This window comes from Acartia tonsa, chromosome 5, assembly GCF_053477335.1.
Source record: "Acartia tonsa isolate MP-2025a chromosome 5, ASM5347733v1, whole genome shotgun sequence".
NCBI classification, from domain to species: domain Eukaryota; kingdom Metazoa; phylum Arthropoda; class Copepoda; order Calanoida; family Acartiidae; genus Acartia; species Acartia tonsa.
In genome coordinates, this window is record NC_137264.1 from 22,812,854 (window position 1) to 22,836,626 (window position 23,773).

General features: G+C 30.9%; 1 protein-coding gene and 2 long non-coding RNA genes across 3 annotated transcripts; all 3 read right to left on the minus strand.

The window, feature by feature from the left end:
* Window positions 1-1,282: 1,282 nt before the first annotated feature.
* LOC145320281 (uncharacterized) lies at window positions 1,283-3,715 on the minus strand. Its single transcript, XR_013880145.1, has 4 exons — window positions 3,641-3,715; window positions 3,199-3,247; window positions 2,007-2,056; window positions 1,283-1,352 (listed from the first exon to the last, which is right to left on the minus strand). It is a non-coding gene; the product is annotated as an uncharacterized LOC145320281 (long non-coding RNA).
* A 337-nt stretch (window positions 3,716-4,052) lies between these two features.
* Window positions 4,053-12,611, minus strand: LOC145319043 (uncharacterized). The gene is made up of 12 exons (XR_013879664.1): window positions 12,248-12,611; window positions 11,746-11,839; window positions 11,321-11,403; window positions 11,060-11,110; window positions 10,402-10,492; window positions 9,821-9,886; window positions 9,291-9,407; window positions 8,918-8,984; window positions 8,388-8,465; window positions 7,253-7,371; window positions 6,687-6,742; window positions 4,053-6,047 (listed from the first exon to the last, which is right to left on the minus strand). It is a non-coding gene; the product is annotated as an uncharacterized LOC145319043 (long non-coding RNA).
* A 4,317-nt stretch (window positions 12,612-16,928) lies between these two features.
* Window positions 16,929-23,443, minus strand: LOC145319044 (uncharacterized). Its single transcript, XM_080160868.1, has 11 exons — window positions 23,318-23,443; window positions 22,615-22,663; window positions 20,080-20,132; window positions 19,649-19,741; window positions 19,458-19,561; window positions 18,550-19,276; window positions 18,097-18,140; window positions 17,784-17,845; window positions 17,552-17,614; window positions 17,419-17,454; window positions 16,929-17,285 (listed from the first exon to the last, which is right to left on the minus strand). The coding sequence occupies exons 6-11, from the start codon at window positions 18,741-18,743 to the stop codon at window positions 17,274-17,276; spliced, it is 411 nt and encodes a 136-aa protein (XP_080016994.1). The 5' UTR covers window positions 18,744-19,276; window positions 19,458-19,561; window positions 19,649-19,741; window positions 20,080-20,132; window positions 22,615-22,663; window positions 23,318-23,443; the 3' UTR covers window positions 16,929-17,273.
* Between the last annotated feature and the right edge of the window lie 330 nt (window positions 23,444-23,773).

Below are 23,773 nucleotides of genomic sequence, written 5' to 3' on the forward strand. Positions count from 1 at the left end.
ACCATGCAAAATTTGAAATCGATAGGACAATTCTAACATGTCTAAATTAACGAAAAAAGCTATCCGTGACGGACGGACGGACGTACGGACGGACGGACGGACCGACCCTAATTATAGAAAAGCTTCGCTTTTAAAAATTTAAGATGCAAGATACTTGATAAGAACCTATTCTTTTATATCTTTTATTCTTAGGTGATTTCCCTAAAAATAAAAAGAAAATACCTTCTTATCTTTATAAGGAGAGTTATTTCTTTATTAATGCCTAAACCCTGCAGGACCTCTACCTGCAGTGTCCTAACCTGTCCTTACCTATATAAAACAACACTAGGACAAAAAATCTACCTCTCCCCCACACCAAAAACATATTTTTTCAATTTAATTTCAAAAAGGGGGGGGGATAAGCTTGACTACTGCACTTTGTATTTAACTGCTAATGTCTCGCTATCGAAAATTAAAAGAATATTAAGGATTTTTGCTAGTGACAAATTTTGCTAAAATTCAAAAACTTTGCATCTTATAAATAAGTGCTGACAACACTTTATTATAAGATATTAGGGTGGTCCATAAAATAATTTCTACTTTGTTAGGGTGTCTTATAGCATAATGATTTAAAAATTTCATTTCAAACATTAAAAATTGACATTTTTAAATAATTGTACTAACATGTGATAACATACAAAAGATTATAAATCATACAACTATGTAAATTCCTTAGAAATATGAGTTTACAAATAAAGATTTCGTTTTCACAGTACATCTTTCATTGGATATATGGATTAACATAACATAAAAATTCTAGATAAAGCTTTGAAAACATAAGAACCTTTAAAATGAAATTTCCAAATACCCACTTAACACAGCATGGCTTTTAATGATTATTTTAAGTACCAGGCCTTATGTCAATTTATCATCCCTTTCTATAAAGTAGTAAGCTTTTTTTTTGTTTTTAGCGGAGGATCTCGCTAACCGCTGAATCGATATGGTCCTCCTTTGCAGTGAAGCTTCACATAGGTGTCGGGATGGTTTTAGGCAATTTTATTTCAGATTTAAGCCTTCTTCCACATTCTTATCCGTTAGAAGATACATGCTAGGAGCGTAGCCCCTAGTAAAATTAAATAGTATTAAATTTTTAAATAAATGTATGCAATATTTAAAACCAATTATTTGGAAATGAATGAATATTTCCTGCCATTTATCTTATTCGTTGGATTAAATAGTTTTATTTAATCTTGATTTCTTGGTTTAAACACGCAGTATTCAAACATTTCAATAAAATGTAAAAAGTAAGCTTTAAAACACTTACCTTCTAACATAGCTTGTCCTTGTCCAAAATGCAACATCCAAGTAGTATCCTATAAAATGTTTAATATTGTAACAAGGATAAAAAAGTTCAAAATCAACAAATCATTTATTCGTTCCTTTTATCACATCTTTAAATTTAAAAACCACAACCATTTCCTTTATAATCAAACTTAAAATATTACAGGCCTTTGGTGGAAGAATGGTTGTCAGAATGAGATTGTTTTAAGCAGTCAATGAACTTGTCACATACCAGGGTTCATAACCCAGTGACTCATACACTTGTTAGACAGAAGGAAAGTGAAAAAAGGGAAAGTTTTACCCTAAAAAGTGACAACCCCAATAAACAGTTATCCACAGATCAAAAACTAGACGTCTAGTATACCAAATTTCACCATGTTAGAAAGTGAAAATATCAGTGATTTAGACGTCTAAAACCAACAACCATAAAAGGTTAGACGTCTGATATGTGACAATCATAGCAACAGATAGCCAAGATGGCCATTAATTATGGTTAGAACCAGACGTCTAGGGGGCGCAACAAGCGTCCCCAAAAGTATAAAAGGAAGGGATTTCTGGAAATTCCTCACTCTTCTCATAGCCACCAAACTTAAAGCATCTCACTTGTAGAACATAGTCCATAGAAAATTAATTCCAGATCTATAGAAATCCAGTAAGTTTTACTTCAAAGACTTTGGTTAAATTACCTTAATCATATCCAAAGGTACACCAAACATCAGTTGTTGAATTTGACTACCTGAAATAATTGACATTTGATAACAAGTTTATTAAGCCAAAGGTTTAAGTAATATTAATTAAAGCTTCAGTAATTCCAACACAATTGGTTGATTTTTAATTTTAAAATCCTAAGCTAAAGTTTTAAGTAACACTTATTTAAAGCCTCAGTAAACCTTTAACACCATTGGTTGATTTTAAAATTTAAATCCTAAGCTAAGTCTAAAATAACATTTATTTAAAGCCTCAGTAAACATTTAACACCATTGGTTGATTATTTAATTTTAAATCTTAAACTAAACATTAAGTAAAAGATTTGTTTTAAAGCCTCAGTAAAAGTCCGACGCTATTGATTGATTATCATTTTAAATTAAAGAAATAACTTTGAATAGTAATTAATACTTAAGTAATTAATAATCCATTGAGATAGGTATACCTATCACGTCTGTAATTAAGTATACATTAATTGATAATCCTTTGTGTTAAATAAGTTTTGTGTACAATTTTGTTTGGTTTTATTCTAAACTATTGCAACCATTTTGAATTTAAATTGTTCTGTCTTGTCCTTAATTCATAAGTATAACTCCACCTTTTATATATCCAATATCATTAAAATCTTGAATTGTTTTGTCTTGTAAATAAATTCATAAGTATTATTCCACCATTTATATAAATCTAATATTATTAAATCCTGAGATCTTGTAATCTAATTAAAATCTAATTAATATCTTGTGATTGTTTTGTGTTTAAATAAGTCTTGTAAAATAAAATTATAAAATAATAAGGAATTAGTTATTAATTGGTAAACTCGTTTGAAAACTACTCTATAATTTACCTAGCTCGAATAAAACACTGTCAAGGGAATTAGTGGCAAGCCGTTAAGAAAGGGAGAACCTTATCGGTTAGAATTGGGTTTCCTTGAGAGTCGGGACTAGGATTATCTACTTACTGAACCAACATTTAAAGGATTGCTTTGCAGGTAGGAAGGCTGATAAGTACGTCTTCTAATTTCAAAGGATAGATAGGTTAAAATCTGCTCTTTTGATAACGCAAGGTATAGAATAGCGGTAAACGCTATCATCACTCCTACAGGTGGTGCGACCGTCCTTTTGAATCTTAGATAGATAAGAATTATTAAGAAAATTTTTAATTAAGTTCTCTTACCTTATTTTTCTATACGGACCCATAGCATTTTACCAAGAACATTGACTTCCTTGATATATACTTAATATTTTTGACAATCTATATCTTGTACAAGACAAAACAACTTCTCTATACTATCATATTACTATTTTTAATTGCGTCAATTGACACTAAAATAACAGCCAATAATTTAGTTTATAAACTTGAATTAGACAATTTAAAATCTGATAAAGCACTTGAAAATTTTGCTATTTTTTTAGATATAACTCAAAGGATACCTCTTATTTTTATTCTAATTGACATTATAACTTTGATTTGCTACTAATAAACTCTGTTCCAACTTTTTTTCATAGTTCTCGAATTCTTTTCCTATCGGATTGTGTATTCTACACCATTAATAAGTATTTCTAATTTGCTGTGAAAAACTTTCTGTGATAATAACTCTTAGTAATATTAAGGAGACCTGTGATTTCTGACGGATCCGGTATATAACACCACAACATCAACAGAGAAGAGTCCCGTCAAAACAGCGATCTTTGGTTTTCTACCTGAAAAACATTCAAAATTTTAGGTAAGTGTATTGCCTTATCTTTTATTATTTTCGTATCCTTATTAGGTTTAGTAGCTTTATCTATTTTTAATATACAATTGTTAAAAAGTTTTGCTGAATTTATAAATCAATTTTTCTCAACTTTTGAAAATATTATAAAACTAATTAAGTCAAAATATGACAAGCATCTTTAAAAGAAGCGAAAAATCCCCCTCGAGACCTACGTCACAGGCGGGGTCAATCATAATGGAATCTCAAAATACAGATAATAATTTAATAAATGATGATCATCACAATAATCTAATTACAGAAAATGTGGCAAAAACATTACAAGACCCTATCGGTCGATTACTTTTAAACCTAGCTAGCACTTCAATTGCTTTGAGTAAAAAATCTGACATTCCTGCTCCAAATCTTGATATAGAAGACATAAGTAATGATTATCAAGAACATTTACAACAAAATAAAAAACGCATTGAAAAAGAAATCAGAGAAGAAAAATTAAAATTAGATCACTTAATAAAAAATTATACAGCGGATAAAAAATTTACAACCATGGAAACTATAGTGGCCCCTTCAAAATATTCTCCTACAGATATCTTAACTCATGATGAGTATAAAAGAAACTTAGCTCATAATCTATTTCCAAAAAAACAATTCAACACTAAAAGTCCTTCCTCTCCTTCCATTGCTGAACATTTAACAAATCTTAACGAGTTTCAGGAGGACATGTGTTTATCAGAGGCTGAATTTAAAAGATTCTTACAAAAAAGTTTTACAAATGAACCTTATCAGTTTATATCTGATCAAATAAGCTCAAAATTGCCTATTAGCGATATCTATTCAAACCTATTAAAAAAATATGATACTCGCATAAATCCATTCCAAGCTAGAGATAAATTATTACAATATAATCCTCCCCCTAATTCAACCTTATCAAGTATTGAATCAGACATTCTTGAATTAGGGAACCGTGCGGCACTTATTCATGATGAAACCTCCAGAAATTCATGCTTTAATGCTGAAGTCATAAGTGCTTTAAAGAAAGCATTGCCCCGCCAATGCTCAGAGTACGTACTTAAAGCTGAAAAAGAGTGCAATGCTTACTACGGCCGTAACGCATCTTTTGCTGAATTTAGTACTTCATTAAAAGTTTATTCTGACCTCATAGATCTAGAATTAGAAAAACTTTATGCTAGCAAACCAATGAAGTCTATACATTTCAGCAAATACAATACACCTAGACACTCTGTAAATGCTTTAAATTTTGATGAAAATCGTAGATCTACGTATAATAACAATAATCATGCAAAATCTAGCTATAATAATTATAAAAATAATAGGCACTTCATCAATAATCTCGATATAGAAGATAATTATATATTTTATAATAATGGATCCAATTTCTCTAATTATAACAGGAGCTATATAAATTCATTAGATATTGGCGGGACGCCCCAATACTCTAGAAATTATTCAAATAACTCCAATAATAATAATAAAAATCATTATAATAATCAATCTTCTTATATAAATAGAAAGCCACAATATAATCCTGGTCAAAGTTACCAAAGAAATAATAATAGCAACAGAAATAACATTAATAATTACAGGAATAATAATAATTATAAAAATAATAATAATATTAACAATGCTAGCTATAGTAAACAGCCTCATAACCAATATAAAAATGGCCAATATAATCCGCAAAATTTTTCTAAACGTCTTAGAGACCAATTCTTCGATAATTTTGGTTCTCACAAATATCACCACAATAAACCTGTAGAAGAATATAAAAATAAAATTAATTGCCCTCTATGCGGTGATTCTGGGCATGAATCAACTAGATGCAGACAAATGCGTTTAGATAATGGTAAATTAAAAGTTCAGCCACCAACAAATGTACCTTGCACCATCTGCCTTAAAGCAACAAAAAATGAAATGAAACTTCTCCACCCTGAACACTTATGTTTTCGCAGACCCGCTTTTATTCAAGCTAAAAGGGAAGGAAAACACAGGGATTATGATATGAGAGTAGTGAATCAAGAATATAGAAATCGAATTAAATCACAATAGCAACTAAATGTGATTTCTTTAAACACCCTAAAATCTGACAAGCACCAACTTATTTTTATGGATCTAAAACCTACATATGGACGGAAACTATATATACCAATGTTAATACATCTAACTAATAATGACTATAGATCATGTACCTCTATGCTGGATACAGGTGCTGATTTATCTATTTGTTCTTTTTCTTATTTAAAAGATTTGTTTCCATACTTTGATGATGATGAATGGGATGACATGATTCAACCTACAAATATTAGTTTAAAGTCTTACACGGGTCACAAAATACCTTTATTAGGAACGATCGATTTTAAAGCTAAATTTGATTATAAAGATAAGCCACAAATTATTAAACTGTACATTGTTAAATTCCAAGATAGATTTCAATGCAAACACCCAGTTATTTTATCATTAACAGATTTTCTTAATTTAAACTTAATTATTAAAAGTCTTAAAGCCGATAATTATATGCAACCAATAGTATACAAATCAAATGATTTAGAACAAGAAGTTCCTAGCTACTTTGATACTGATGAAAATTTAAATTTAGCTCATGCTTTTCTTAATGATTTTAAACCTAAAGAAATAACAGAAATCTATTTTCAATTATCCCCAGCTTCAAAATTTTTAGAAAACGATCACGTGATTATAAGTCAGGACCACATTCCTTACTCTCAGCATTATAATATTAAAATTTTTCCTTCAACTAGTTTTGTTCAAAGATACAGAAATAAAATGTCTGTAATAGCAAAAGTTCAAAATGTAGGACCTACGACTTATAATGGCGCAATCCAGGGATATGTAGATTTTATTGAACAAAGCCAGGAACTTACTGTTATAAATCATATCTCCATAAATTCTTACATTGAGAATAAAATTAACTTACTGCATGAAGTCTCTTTCCTTGACAGTTCAATCACTCCAATAGGTGAAATCACTCTTCTAAAAAATATAGATGATAAAATTAAGACCGCAGACATAGATCAAAATATTTTTAATTTAGACTTTAACTTTGCAGAAGATTTTATAGGTAACCCAGATGCAATTAATAATGACGTAAAAGATCCAAAATATAGCTTGTCAGAAGAAAGGGATAGGATAGAGGAATCACCTATTACATTAACTAAAGAACAGGAAGATTCTTTCCTTGATGATAATGAAACAATACAATTAGGCTTTAAGCCAAACACTAAAGATATTGTACCTGAAGACTTACAACCCTCAGGTTTTTCAATTCCTTCAAATTATTACGAAAATGCATCAGACATTATATTACAAAACAATTATGATGCTGAACACTGGCCATATATAAAAGACATTTTTATTGATAAATATCCACAAATAATCTCACTACACTCTCTGGACGCAGGTAAAATCAGCGACACTCTTGGTTTTTATAAAATTACACTTAAACCACATGTCTCTCTTCCAAAAACCAGAAAATGTTATTACCTGGCTCCAATGGAACTGGCACAATTAAGAGAAATTCTTCGAATTCTTGAAAAACTTGGCATTGTCAGCAAGGCCAGCACATCAGGTTCGGAACTCAGTCAGTTTGCCAGTCCTTGTTTCTTAATTGCAAAATCTAATAAAGCTCAAACAGCAAGATTAGTTGTCAATTACAAACTACTTAACGAGCTTATAACCATAGAGCCTCCACTCATACCTACGGTTAGCTCAATCCTTAATAAATTAAGAGATGCTTCCTTTTACAGTGTCATAGACCTAAAAAATGCATTTAATTCCATAAGCATACATCCAGACTGCCGCAAGTACACCCAATTCGCAACACAAATTGGAGCCTATCAAATGAATTCACTATGCACAGGATTGGCCAGCTCTCCATCTATATTGGCTCGTTTCACAGATATGATCATTAATCATGTTCCTAGTAGAGATAAAAATAATACAATAATCTTTGATGACAATGGTTATCCTCTCATGTTGCCAGATTACCTGGATTTCTGTGACACCTACTACGACGACATTGTTGTCTTCACACCTGCAAAAGATACTTATGAGGAAAGTGTTAAATTTCATTTCCAATGCATAGAAAAATTAGTTTCTCGCTTAGCTTTTCACAAATGTAAAATCTCCATAGAAAAAGCATCCTTTTGTAAAAGCAAAATCAACATTTTGGGATGGTATGTGTGCAACAACTTTATACAAGCCGACCCCAAAAGGGTCGAAAAAGTGTTGCAAGCACCCATGCCAAAATCTAAAGAATGTCTGCAATCATATTTAGGTATGTTAAATTCCTTCAGAACAGTTTGTGGATTTGACGTATTTAAAGACATAAAACACATAACAGTACTCACAAGCGATAAAACAAAATTCATTATGAAAGATTCACATAAAAAAGTAATTATGGATTTAAATAAAACCTTATCATCAGCTCCATTGTACTCAAAAATTGTACAACCTGGAGTTCCCAAAATTCTTATGACAGATGCCGCCAGCGCATCAGGTTCTCAGTATAGCTGCGTCCTAGCACAAATTATTCCAGCAAAATTCCCAAAATTAAAAGTCCCAGAATACATCAACATGGACGATAAAACACACAGAATAATTTATGATTTAAAATTACCTTATAAACCTATCTTTTATCCAAGAGCAGACCAATCTCACAAAGCATTCATGGCAGACTTAAAAACATCTCAACCACCTAAACATGAATATCTATTAGATAAAACTTTAGGATATGGTGAAGATGTAAAAAACTCTTTTAGTCATAGTCTCAAGTTATTACTAAAAGTCTCAAATTGCCCTACGGAATTCAATACAATTTGTAAGAAAATGGTGACCTATATTAGGGACCACATCCTCCACCCACAGATATTAGAAAACACATACATGTCAAACCGTCATATGATGAAAGATTTCATTAAAAATATGGAAAACGGAGAAATTTCCATAGACAAAGATTTAAATGTTTTTGATGCTCTAGCACGTGTGCTATACAAATCAGTAATAATAATAAACTCAACAGATAAATTCAATAACCAAAAACAAATTATCTTTAATGCACCTAAACTTAAAAGTGCAGCACCCCTCATTTTTCTACTTTATGAATCAAAAGACACTCTAATTGTAAGACCAGCAATAAATATTTCTTACCCAGAATATCAGCTCAGCAAACACAGAGGAACTTTTGAAATTATCTGTTATCACACAAAGTCTATACCTGAAACAGTAGAAAGTAATGCTATATATACTCTAGAACTTAATGCACTTCTAGATGCCTTACATGCTACGGAGCACCTTCGAGGCTTCGACCCAACTCTAGCATTATGTGATAATAAAACAGTCCTCTGGATGTATAATGAAGGAGTCACAAAATCATGTAGAAAAATGAAACGATGGGGATTAATTATTAAACATGACCATAAAACTGTCACACTTGCATTTTTAAGTTCAAAAAACAACCCAGCAGATTATCTAAGCAGAAAATTTCAAGTCCCAAAACATGAAAGAGTAAAAATACAATTACCTCTGTATGTGAAGGACAGCTTAGATGACAATATGCCTGCTGAGGAGATGTCCATTGGCGACTGGGCCAAATGGGTAGTACAACATCCACAGTTTGTTGAGTACAAAGATCCAAAACCTGAAAAATCATTATCAGTCAACAACATTACAGCATACTCCATCCCTGAAGTACATATTAACCTCTTATCTCAAATCTCTAGAGAAAAATTTGAAAAAGATTTTTAAGAGACAAAACTCAGCAAAAAAGTCTTAGGCTCTAGTCTTTCATATAATAAAATAATTGAAAATTTAACTTCAATCTTTCAACCACTGAAAGATTTAGAAAAAATTCTAACCACTCAAAGAATTATTGATGAACAAAAATTAGAATACAAAGACATTTACATCCAAGCATTAACGGAAGACACTTATGTACATAACAATAATAAATACAAAATTAAAAATGCACTTTTATATTACATTGACAAAGATGACATTCCAAAACTCTATATTCCTTCTAAGCTATTATATGCATATATAGCTTCTGCTCACCTGGCTACGAACCATTCTGGCAAAGATAAAATGATTCTTAATCTCCAAAATTATTTTCATCCTCGCCTAAAAGAATATGTTGATAAGTTTACAAAAACTTGTTATGCATGTCAGCTTGTAAATCAGTACTCCAAAAATGAAAAATTAGGATTCTATCCAATCAGTGACCAGGCAGGTGAAATTTTACACATGGACCTAATAGAAAGTCTTCCTAGTAGTAGTGGTTTTGTGCACATACTGATTGTAAAATGTCCAGCTACAAATTTCATAAATTGCTTCCCCGTAGTCAATAAGACAAGCGAGGAATTCTTACATATTTTTCAAAATTACATATTTCAATTTTGGCACCCAAAAAGCATACTTGCTGACAACGCCCCATTCTTTGTATCAAAAAAGACAATCTCAACTTTAGCTTTCTTAAAATGTAGAATGTTTTATTCCTCAGCCTTCTCAGGATTTAGCCATGGAGGGATAGAAAGATACGTGGGGCTGTTTAAAACATATTTCAAAAAAGTCTTGGCAATTAGTCCGTCATTCAATTGGAGTTTCCTCTGCTGCTCTGTCAGTCTATTGCATAATACCTCAAAAATTCACAAAACAGGCTACTCTCCAGCTGAACTCATCTTCGGACCAGGTGTACATTTGTCAGAAAATCCGCTTCTATCAGACAACCTACCTAAAATACATCCAAATGCTCATATCCACATTGACCAAATAAAAGAAAAACATAACTTTCTACAAAAAATATGGAAAGAAGCACAATTAAAAATTGAAAAAGTTAATGTAGATAGGACAACATACAAAAATAAAAATAGAATCACCAGAGATTATAAAATTGGAGACATTGTATTTGTAAAAGATCAATCCAAAATCTTAGGTAATACACGACCGTTAAAAACAACTTATTATCAAACACCCTTTGTTATTGTACAACTCCCTGAAAAAGCTGTAGTAGTAAAAGCTATATCTAATTTAAATAATAAACAATTAAGAAGAAACAGGAATGAGATAAAAAAATACATTCCTTCAGACCCCCTCTTTGACCCCCTCCCCCTTTCTGTTAAAAATATTTGCCTAAAACAGTATGAGGATATAAATAAAGAAGAATTAGATAATCTTTTATCATCAGATAATATAGTTCTTGAAGAAATATTTAACACACCTGAGGAAATTATTGACGACGAAATTGCAATTGTTAAGGAACTTGAGAACGGAGTTGTCCCCATAGAGCCCGTTGACCTACCTGAAGACCACAACGACGAAGACAAACAGATTGTAACAAGATCAGCCCTTAAAAAAGCACAAAATCAGAATAAAAAGGTAAATTTTAATTCAAAAGTTGATATTAAGATTTTTGATTCATAATGCTATTAAAATATCTATTAATATTAATCCTTCCATCGTCAATATTTTCTTTGCAATTTTTCTTAATCGACACTATTACTACTAATATGTATGATTATAAATTTGAAACGATTATAAAACTTGAATGTAAATTACCTGATATTAACAAAATTAATACAACAGTATTCAATATTTATGATCAAGCAAATACAAAATTCCCATTGCCTGCAAGTAACGACCTACAATATAACACGCTAATAACAAATGAGTATTATGTACATTTATCATTAGTAAATACTCAGATACAAAAAATTATGGAAATAAACAAAAAATTTACTGAATTACAGCAATATTACACACAAGAGGTTCCATCGCCTTATCACCAATCTGGTAAATTTGAAGTATCTGAGAAATTTTTAAATGATACCCTTAATGCATTAGACTATTTAAATGCGGTCACAAAGATAACATTTGATAAATATACTACTTGGGACGCTTTTAAAGCCAACAGTCAATCCTTTACATCAATAATTATCCAATTTCGATTTATACAAGAAACACTAAGTTATTTATTTACTAACCTGGACTCACATTATGAAGCCATAAAACAAGCCAAACAAAACATAATCACAGATCGCTTGGCCTCTGCCATCTCGACTTTTGAATACAACACACCTAAAACAGACATTAAAATAATTGATTCATTTATTAAGGATGGCATACCTACGTATTATATCAAAAAGATTGAATATCACAACCAAAAAACAGGAAACAAACTACTTCCTGTATATTATAATAATTTTGGTTTAGAAGAAGGTTATCTTTTTGATCCTTCATTACATAAATATATTAAGCCATCAGATAAATCTTTATCTTATAAACAAAGGATAAATCTTAATAAATGTCTAACAGCCTTAAACTCAGAAAATTTTAATGATACATTAAAATTTTGTGAATTTCAATATAACCCATCAATTACTTTTACACCAACAAATGAAGGAGTTTTGCTTCATAAAGCCAGCCAATTAACTATTAATGCTATAAATAATCAATTAAATGTTGATTTAGCTCAATCAGACTTACCTGCGCATATAACTTTTGATGGTGATTTATCATTCATAGACATGGAGATTGGTTTAGTATCCTTCAAGCGTAACTCAGCAAGAGATGTCGAGGAATCTACATTTTCTCACAATAGAATAGATTACATGACAGATTATTTAAGAAAAAAAGAAGATAAAGTTAAAAATAATCTGACATTTCCTGAATATGTTGAAGATAATTACGTAGGCATATTAATTGATATTTCAGCTGTAGGATTAGTAGTTATTCTCGTAGCCATAGTGCAAAAACTTTTCTTCAAATCTACACGTCATTGTAAAAGAGTTCCAATGGAAAACAACATTATTAAAATGGTAAGAAAAAATCATGCATAATTCTTTTTTTGTTTCAGATGTATAACATATCCAGCACCATCAGAAACAATATATTGAACGTGGACGAAATAATAGACAGATCCTTATTAAAATTTAAACACCTTACGCCAGCTGAAAAAGATCTTTTTAGAGATAGAATCTTAAAACCTAATCTAGAGATCATTATAAAACATAAAGACCTCATTTTTATTTCTAATTTATGTAATGCCGCTATTATCTATAAACAGCTAAATCCTACAATAAATTTTGCACCTAGAGTACTTAATTTCATCCTCCGAAATCATCTGCCTTATTTCTATTATGTATTTTACATATTCTTTGATGCTATGTCTATTTCAGAACGTAAAAAATTCGGATTTGACATCAATCTTTATAGCGACACATTTTTTAGAAATACGACAAATGATACTATTTAAATTACAATTTTGCTTGTGTATTTATTAATATAATTATTGTACATTATTTCTGTCATATTTTCTTTTATTAACCTTTATCGATTCCAACCAATTCAAACTAATCATATGAGTAAACCTAAGCCATATACTACACACTTTAATAATTCAATGCATCTAAGCCATTTCTATTGAATTACATTCCTTAATATCCGCCATATTAATAGATTAACTAACTTAAGTCCCAAGCATCAATTTATAATTAACCCCTCCTAATAATAAGTATAATTAATCTAATCTCGAAATCGATTCACCCTAATTATTGTATAATATAGTTTTAACAATTACTGTGTACATACCCCCCAATACTGGAATCGACCCATTCTAATTTAGCCTAAGCTGTATAGAACACGCTTAATCCTTTTCTAATATACATAAACACGCTTCCGCGTCTAGCAAATAATTTTCTCATTTCGTACCTAATAATATTCTTTTTATATATATATACGTGAAATTAAACCTTTAATCATCTTATTATCTATCTGTTTAATTGTAACACTGCCTTTTTTATTTTTTCATATAAATAAAAATCTCTGACCTAATCTTTATTTTTTTTTATTACTAAGCAATATAAAACACGCTTTGCATTAAACCTTCAAACGCTCATTTATTTATTTTATCAAAGTAACGAACAGTTCGAATTAACTTCTCACCTGTATATTAATCTCATTGTTAAGTATTATGAAGCATTTTTTAACTTATAATCCTACGAAATAGAAAAATTAAACATTCTATTCTTAACTAATAACTTCTTTAATCGCATTATTACCTGTTTTTATTAAATACTAAGCATTATAGAACACGCAATTCTCACCGCTCTCCTCTAATGAAATCCAAGCTCTATTATTCATACCTTTAAGCCGTTTATAATTCCATGTTAAAATCGATCCAATATTTACATATAAGATAAATTCCATACTATTAAGAAATTTTTTTTTCTAATCTAAGCTTTATAGAACATTCTTGCAAACAAATATTCAATAACGGTTAACTTATTTCCATCCTGTAATACAAATTTCTAGTCCTTCTTGATTGCTAACATAAATCTTCAGATATTTGGCCAACGGTTTCTCTACATCTATTTTCGGCAGATGAAAACTTCTTGTCAATTTTCTTACCAAATATTTACCGCATAAATCTTACAACCTACCATTTAAATTAATGTTTATAACCATAAAGATAACGAAATCTCAATATTTATCTAAATATCTTAATACCACCCCATAAATTTTATAACCCCCTCCCCTCCGCACAAGCTTATTGTATCCTCGTGCCATAAATCTTTTTTGGTCCACTAAACACACAAGTTAAATTGCCCCTACTTATTTCTAACCAAAATTTTACAATGTATTTTTCACCCATTGTATTCAAACTAACCTGCTCCTACTCAATAAACTTTAATCTTACTTTCAACCACTTAATAGTACAAATTTTAGAATTATATTCGAAATAAATACAACTTTTTTTGAATCTTAATCAAAATAACTAGGTATTACGTTTTAAATTGGTTTATCATAACACCTTTTCTTTTCATAAAATCAGTTTTTTTTTACGAGATCTTAAAAGCAGATTTACATTAAAATTTATGTATCGGAAATATACAACTAGGTATTATCAAATTAAGAAAAAAGACGCAATCGATTAATCGTCTTTATCTTTTAAAACGACCATTTAAAGATTAATATTTTAATTAAGATTTGAAAACATTCAACCTTTATGATCTTTTAAAATAAATTCTGACCTCGAAATTTCCGTAAATTTAAAACAATTTTTATTCCAAAGAAGTGAAAAATTTTTTAAAACATTTTTCTTTCACTAAAACTAGTTCCAATCTTTCCGAAACATTTATAAAGAATCAAACAATATTCATAAGAAAACATTCACCTCGAAATTATTTTATTACACTCTCTTGTTTAATTCTTTATCAAATTTTAATTTATTAATTTACAGATAAAATAAGAAAAGAAAACGTGAGATTTATAAACCACTTTTATTTTAATTTTCGTCTTAAAACAACGTTACATAAATTTCTGTCACATAATTACTAAAAACAGGTACAAGTTCTTTTGAAATATAAGCGTAATTTAGTCAAATGCTCTAATCTTTTATATACAAATTTCTTAGGTACAATTTTTTTATCACAAGAATGCTAATAATATTATAAAAAACGATCTTTTCTAAACTTTAAAATCTTTAAAAACTGCAAATTTTAGTTTAATTTATACAAACTTTACATATTTACAAACAAAATTTTGAAAATTTATATCCTTGTTTAAAATAATGAAGATAAATACAGATTTCCACTAGCTTCTCTCAAAATATTTTAACACCATAACCCATAAATCTTATAGTACAAAAGAATGATTCCCCTTAATACAACAGATTTTAAACGCTACTTGATTTACATAGCACTTAACTAACACCCATAATTCTTCTTGTTCCCTTTAATTAACCATCTATTCAAATAAATTATTTCCGATACGTTAAGAAGCTAATAAAAATCTATTTTTACCAACATTTATACAAATAGGTGTTAAATTAATGTATCTCGAAACAAATTTCTTTCCTTGGTTTTACCAATATCAATTTAATGATGAATTAAAATCTATCATATTTACTTCTGTTATTATACAGTGGTGTGTCTTTCGTTTAACATTCCTGAAGAATATTCTAAAATTTTAACGATTTTATTTAAACCCTCCATCCAACCCACGCCATTAAAATGACGCACTCCATTTTTAACTTTTACTTAAATTTTACGCAAATACTTAACAAATATATTTAAGTTTCATAATTCCGAAGATAAAGACTTTCTTAAAATACTACGGTATAAATTCTCCAGGACGTCCAAACCTTGAGACACACACCTGATAATAAAGAACTTTTGAATAATCAAATTTTGAATTTTAAAAACAGAAATAGTCCTTTAATTTAACTTTAAACCAAAATCTTAACACCAAATCTTAAATATTTTATCTTAAATAACTTTAAGAATTTAGTCAAAGACTAAAATTCTTTTATTTTTTGAGAAAAAGCCATTCCAAACCTGACAATAGTGCATAAATAAATTAACCCCCTAAATTTATTTAAAATTACTTTCAAAGCACTAAACTCTAAATCCTTATTCCATACATATTTCCCCTAATTTTACAACCTTTAAATTTCCCTTCAAATCCCTTGATAAATTTTTCTTTACACTTACTTTCATTCCAATAATAAATCTAACGATACCCATCAATATTAAGATATAATGTTCAATAGCCTAAAACCCCCCCCCTCCAAACCAAATGTTATTCAGTTGTCAGGAATGTAGTGGTCTTTTCCTCTAAAAATATACATCATAATAATACATAGGTTAATAACATTCTAGTAAAGATTTTCTCATTTTTAATTTCATCCTACCTTAAATCCTTGCGCCCGAGAAGAAATATTAATTCCTTAAATTTTAAAATATCCCACCTTAAAATTAAATTCGTCCTAAATCTCTGCGCCCGAAAAGAAATCTTAATTCTTTAAATTTTATTCCCCACCCCAAATTTAACCCCCACCTTAAAATTAATTTCATCCTAACCTAAATCCTTGCGCCCGAGAAGAAATATTAACTCCTTAAATTTTAAAATATCCCACCTTAAAATTAAATTCGTCCTAAATCTATGCGCCCGAAAAGAAATCTTAATTCTTTCAATTTTATTACCCCCCCCAAATTTAACCCCCAACTTAAAATTAAACTCGTCCTAACTTAAATCTCTGCGCCCGAAAAGAAATCTTAATTCTTTCAATTTTATTACCCCCCCCCAAATTTAACCCCCCACCTTTCCGAACATTTTTTACAATTAAAATTACGTATTTAAATACCTACCCACAATTTTTTTTTTACTTTCGTTTCCTTTTATCCTGTAAAATTTCTTTCCATTCATATACTAAACCACTACAATCCTTTATTCTACAACCTCCCCCCCCTATTTTTCTCCCCCCCCCTAAAAGTTAATACAATCCAACATATTTTTTTTTCCTTATCCAACTGCTAATCCTAAATTAAATACGTACCCTAAACTTAAACCCTCCTAACAAATAAATAACTTAACCCATCGAAAATCTCTACTTATGTTCTACCTAAATTTAGCCCTAGTATTTTTAAGAAGAAAAACATTTTTAAACTAACCCCCCCCAACTATGTTGAAATGTGGGTAGTGGTAATTCTTCTTAGAAATAACAGACGCTTCAAACCTCATCCTAAAATATTAAATAAGATTTTAATCAAGAAATTTACTAACTAAACCTATAAATAACTTAAGAAATTATTTTAACTACTTATTAATATCCTTCAAAATCCCCTCCCACACCAATAAATGAAATACAAACTTACAAAATTAATCCGTCTCGGCTCGAACGCAGTTAACCTCTAAAATAATAAAGTATTCTTAAAGAACCGAATAAAATTGCATAATATTCTTTAAAGCTTAATTACCTACCATTAATAAATTAAACCCTATTCTTACCTTTCTCACCAGGCCGGGACGGGGCTGAGTGCAGGTCTTGGCGCTGGCGCTGACAGGTTCCAGCTAAAAAAATATTATATTTTTTTTAAGTTTTCCTTCAATATTTCGTTTTTATGTATTTTTTCTTGCATTATAACTCTTAAATTGTATATCTTTTTTGATTATATTGCATCCCCCTTTTAATTATATCCGACAAAATAATTATTTCTTTTCCAGAATCTAAAAAATGTACCTGGATTAATTCACCCGCAGCACCTCCAGACCCGACAACATCGTTGATATCTCGGTTGGCAACTAAAAAGAAAACATTCAATCTATGAAAACTGTTATCAACCATACTGATGAACTGAACCCAGCCCAATTTATCGGTATTTTGATAGCAATCTTGTTTTTACTGCCAGTAGCAATTATTCTAGTGACGGCCCTAATCTCATCTGTATTATTTTACATTTATGGTACCTACAAACTAATAAACTACCTGTTTAAACGTTTCATTTTAAACAATCAAGCCCAATTCCCATTCGAAATTTAAGAACAAATCTTACCGGTGGATTGTCTCCATAAGCGCTTGAACAGCATCCGAAACAACCTGAAACAACAAAAAAAATATTAGATGTATGAACTAATCATCCACGGATCACCATACTTTAAAATTGAACAAATAAAGGCAGACTACTACTTAACCTCCCTTACATCATTTGTTATCCTGCCAGGACATACCAAGCTTGATTCCAAGATTGAAATTCAATTTGATGAAAAATTTTTATGCTTAATACAGCTTGAACGCCCACAATTAGAACACGGTTTACTATTACAAGCAATAGACTTCCCGAATGGAATTTTAAACATAGATTTAGTCAACTTAAAAAACACACCCTTCTTTGTTGAAGCCAACACAAAAATAGCAAAGATAAACTTCACACAAAAACAATTTCTTGACTGCTACTTTGTTTTCAAAAATAACGATATTAACCAACAATAAAATTTTTTTTACTTACATTGAGAGAACGCAGATCGCAATAACACTGCCCCCCACCACCACATTTATCGTCAGAGTATTGCCATCCCCACCGGACAACACAGTTCCCCCGTCTCCTCCATCCCCCTCATACTCCGATTTAAAATCGCCGACCCCCAGCTCCTGACCCCCAGTTTCATCGCCGACATCAAACAAAATAGAATAAATATCCATATTCGCAATAAATCTGAAAGCAAAAACATATTCAAGTTATAGTGAATAATTATAGAAGAAAACAGTTACAAAAGTTAAAAAGATAGACACAATACTCAGTGAAAAGTACTTTAATAATTAAAATCACATTTGTTATCATTACTCTGCCTTACAGAGATCATTAGATCAACTTTATTACTAAAGTGCTGAAAAATCAGGTAAAATTTTTTTTTTATAATGTTCTTAAATAGAAAACACACAGAAATTAGGTCGTATTTCACAAATTTATACAAGCTTTATCATATAAAAATACCCAAATTACTTTCAAATTTTTATATTAAATATAATAAAATCCTCAAATTTTCTGTTGACCTCTTATTTAAACTAACTTGTATAATTTTATTAAATACGATTTGAATTCACTCTCTAGAACTCAACATCATCATAGATGTTATTTCCAGCAGGGTTTAACGGATTCATTTCAATGTGGGCTCCATTTCCCTCCTCCACTCGCCGAATATTGTTTGTCCGTCGAAAACACCGCTCAAATAACGCTAAAATATTAAACAATGAAACACACGCGAATTTTAGTTCATTACTAGTAAAAAATTTTACGCGGCATACAGCGCTTGCATTATTTTAACCCTCCTTTCCGTATAAGGAAATTTAAAAATACAGATAGAAAAGTAAAAATATATTCTTTATCATAAATATTTAATTAAATTAGAAACATACCTCCCAACTTAACGAAAACCATACACATTTGCGTTAAGACCAACAACAGAACAAGGACGAGAATCGCGATAAGCAACCACGTATTCAAGTCAATTCGGAAACCTCTAAAATAATAAGATTTTTTTTATAAATAGATATTTTCCAAAAAATGCAATTTTTTTCCCTTACATACTATATGTCTTACAGATTACCTGGGAGCAGATTTGCCAGATCCATCTAGAACCACTCCTTCAACGGCTCCAAGATCTTCAGAACTTAACTCATTAGGATCCGGAAACGAGAGGCTAGGAAAGAATACAGCACTCATATTCAATGATGGCGCAGAAACAGCCAGTATATGACTGCTTTGTAAGTATAATTGTTTTAAAATAACCCTAATATATAGAAAGCATGTAATTTAACCCGATAATAGATTCATATAGAATCACTAAAATATGTTATTCAGTCTAAAATAAATTTCCCCCCCCTACCCCTAAACCTCTTATTTCAACAAATCTTTAAACCATATTGGTTCAATTTTTTTTATCTTTTTATTTACAAAATTATAAATAATATTTTCAACCCACAATCTTTTACTATTCCCAACTACACAATAATATTCTTTTTTTTACCTTTTCCTTACCTTTATATTATTTCAGTCGGACGATGAAATACAACCAATAGATCCACCAAGTCCTAAAAAATCAGGTAACTCTATTATTTTTCATATTTATATCTCGCTAACAAATAGCCTATTAAAAATTTGAACCGAACAAAAAGTGTAGATTTATCATTTATAATTGATAATCTGTAGGCAAGCTAATCTAAAAGTTACTGCTACACAAAAATTTAATTTTCCAATAACATATTTTTTTTCTTACACATCAATTATAAAGGCTTATTTTACATATAGAAAATTTTATTTTCATTTACCCCCCCCTCCACATTTTGTAATGTTTTGATTATACTGTAACATTTATCGCTAAAACTTATCCATAAACATTATTTTTGGGGATATATAAAATTTATTTTTCATTTACCCAACCCTCCATAATTTTAAGCTTTCAATAATGTAACATTTATCTTCACATCCTATCTATAAATATTTCTTTTGGAGACCCATAAAATTATTTCCCATTTACCACCCCACCCCCCCATTTCTTTTATTATTTTAACTACAATTTACCATTTATCTTCACATCCTATCTATTATTATTTCTTTTTGAGACCCACAAAATTAATTCCCATTTACCCCCCCCCTGAATTTTTTTTGTAATATTATGACTACACTGTAATATTTATCTCTCAACCTATCTATATATATATTTTATTTTCCATTTATAACACCCTACAAATTTATCAACTTATTAAAATATTAAAATTTACCAATGAAATCTATTTGTAATATCAAAATGAAAATTTTCTTTCAATATTATATATGAAAATATCTTCCAATATCCAACCCCTGCACTTACTAATAAACATTGTTAAACTTATGTTAAATCTTAACCACAAAATAACTATATTTTGATGTAAATATAAATTATTCCCCATTGTCCTTTCACCGCCAAAAATCATATGTAAACAAACTCGAAAATTATCTCTACACATATCATTTTTGTTGATAGAAACATATATTATTTCAATTTTAGTAAAGGAGCAAAGCTCCTCCCAAATTTATTGTAACTCAATGTGATACAATGTAAACTAACTGTGATACTATATAAAACTTATGCTTTAAATGTTTCAGGCGGCGGAGCCCCTAATAAACGCGTAAAGAAGACTTACTCGTGGACAAAACCCCGTGGCTCCAGCCCCGACTACAACCCCCCATCCCCTAAGAGAACAGCACGCGCCAGTACGCCCCCTAGAAAGTCCCCAGAATGCCCCCCCGGACCTTCAAATTCGCCATCATATAAACCCAACTTTGGTCCTAGGACCCCTCCTGGAAGCCCACAATACATAATTTCAGCCCCAAACTCGCCCCCAAATACAGAGGTAACCCCTAAAACAAGGCCGCCCATTCCATCAGCAGAACAACCCTCCAAGCGCAAAAAGATTTACTCACTGAAACGAAGACTGATGGACGGCTTCACAGTCAGCGACCTAAATGAAAAAAGAGCATTCTTCACAAACATGATCTATCCTACCCCATTAGCTGTGGTCGAGCAAATCAACACCAACATGACCAGTATTCCACAGATAACGCGGGATATGGGGAAAGTAAACCAAGAAGGCATGAGCACTCTGAAGAATAGCTGTCCCCAGATAATACTCAGTAATAATATTATCAAGACCTACCAGCTGAGTCATGTATCAAACTTCTCCAGGGGGACAGCTAAATCATGCACATGGGATTTGGTGACAGACCAGCTGACAGTGTATGAGGCCCAAACAACCTCATACGCCATAACGCAGGGCTTATATGTACCTACCATGGTATACAGCCAGGGAGCCAACTTGGTGAGACTCGCCAATACGAGTTGTCCACATTCGTGGGTTCCTTCTTTGAAGCACATTCACCAAGATCGCAGTATTGTCTCTGTCACTTTGAATAATTTCAAATTCCAAGTCTTGGAGCCTCCAAAAAGATACCCGCTCACTCCCGAAGGAGAAATGTGCAGCCTCTGGCATCATGCCAACAGAGAGGTTTTAAGCACAATTCCTAACTTCTCCACCAAGTACCTGGAGAAGATGACCAACCGATACCTGATACTGCCCAGCATGCCATTGATCAACCACACCGTTCCTGCAAAACGTCACCTGTTGATGCAAATGTCTACCTACTCCCGCGCATATCGCCTGCCTGAGATACTGCAGACCATCAGAACCCTCACAGAAACCAATGAAGAAACAGTATACAGATTATACCTGTCTTCATCCATCACCTTCCGAGAGCTCCTAAACTGCATGCCCCAGGGAGCATGTTGCTTGATCCTACCCAGCAGGATCGCATACAAGATCACCCTAGCAGAGATTTCCCGCCTCATCATCATTGCCCACAGCAAGGAATAAATCACCAAAATTTTAGTATTACAGGTACTACATAAAAAATTTCCTTTTCTTTTCTCTTTCTCTTTTATGCAAAAAAAATATACTTGGCAAGCTAATTAATTTTTTTTCTCCTTTTTTTTGTAAAGTGGAATATAATGTAAAAAGTAAGCTTTAAAACACTTACCTTCTAACATAGCTTGTCCTTGTCCAAAATGCAACATCCAAGTAGTATCCTATAAAATGTTTAATATTGTAACAAGGATAAAAAAGTTCAAAATCAACAAATCATTTATTCGTTCCTTTTATCACATCTTTAAATTTAAAAACCACAACCATTTCCTTTATAATCAAACTTAAAATATTACAGGCCTTTGGTGGAAGAATGGTTGTCAGAATGAGATTGTTTTAAGCAGTCAATGAACTTGTCACATACCAGGGTTCATAACCCAGTGACTCATACACTTGTTAGACAGAAGGAAAGTGAAAAAAGGGAAAGTTTTACCCTAAAAAGTGACAACCCCAATAAACAGTTATCCACAGATCAAAAACTAGACGTCTAGTATACCAAATTTCACCATGTTAGAAAGTGAAAATATCAGTGATTTAGACGTCTAAAACCAACAACCATAAAAGGTTAGACGTCTGATATGTGACAATCATAGCAACAGATAGCCAAGATGGCCATTAATTATGGTTAGAACCAGACGTCTAGGGGGCGCAACAAGCGTCCCCAAAAGTATAAAAGGAAGGGATTTCTGGAAATTCCTCACTCTTCTCATAGCCACCAAACTTAAAGCATCTCACTTGTAGAACATAGTCCATAGAAAATTAATTCCAGATCTATAGAAATCCAGTAAGTTTTACTTCAAAGACTTTGGTTAAATTACCTTAATCATATCCAAAGGTACACCAAACATCAGTTGTTGAATTTGACTACCTGAAATAATTGACATTTGATAACAAGTTTATTAAGCCAAAGGTTTAAGTAATATTAATTAAAGCTTCAGTAATTCCAACACAATTGGTTGATTTTTAATTTTAAAATCCTAAGCTAAAGTTTTAAGTAACACTTATTTAAAGCCTCAGTAAACCTTTAACACCATTGGTTGATTTTAAAATTTAAATCCTAAGCTAAGTCTAAAATAACATTTATTTAAAGCCTCAGTAAACATTTAACACCATTGGTTGATTATTTAATTTTAAATCTTAAACTAAACATTAAGTAAAAGATTTGTTTTAAAGCCTCAGTAAAAGTCCGACGCTATTGATTGATTATCATTTTAAATTAAAGAAATAACTTTGAATAGTAATTAATACTTAAGTAATTAATAATCCATTGAGAT

Excerpts from the sequence above, each read along its gene's own strand:
- LOC145319044 (XM_080160868.1), bottom strand. The coding sequence starts at position 18,743 with ATGGATATTTATTCTATTTTGTTTGATGTCGGCGATGAAACTGGGGGT. Across the intron at positions 18,141-18,549 it reads GCGATCTGCGTTCTCTCAAT|GTTGTTTCGGATGCTGTTCA; the intron begins GTAAGTAAAAAA and ends TTGTTGTTTCAG. Across the intron at positions 17,846-18,096 it reads CTTATGGAGACAATCCACCG|TTGCCAACCGAGATATCAAC; the intron begins GTAAGATTTGTT and ends TTTTCTTTTTAG.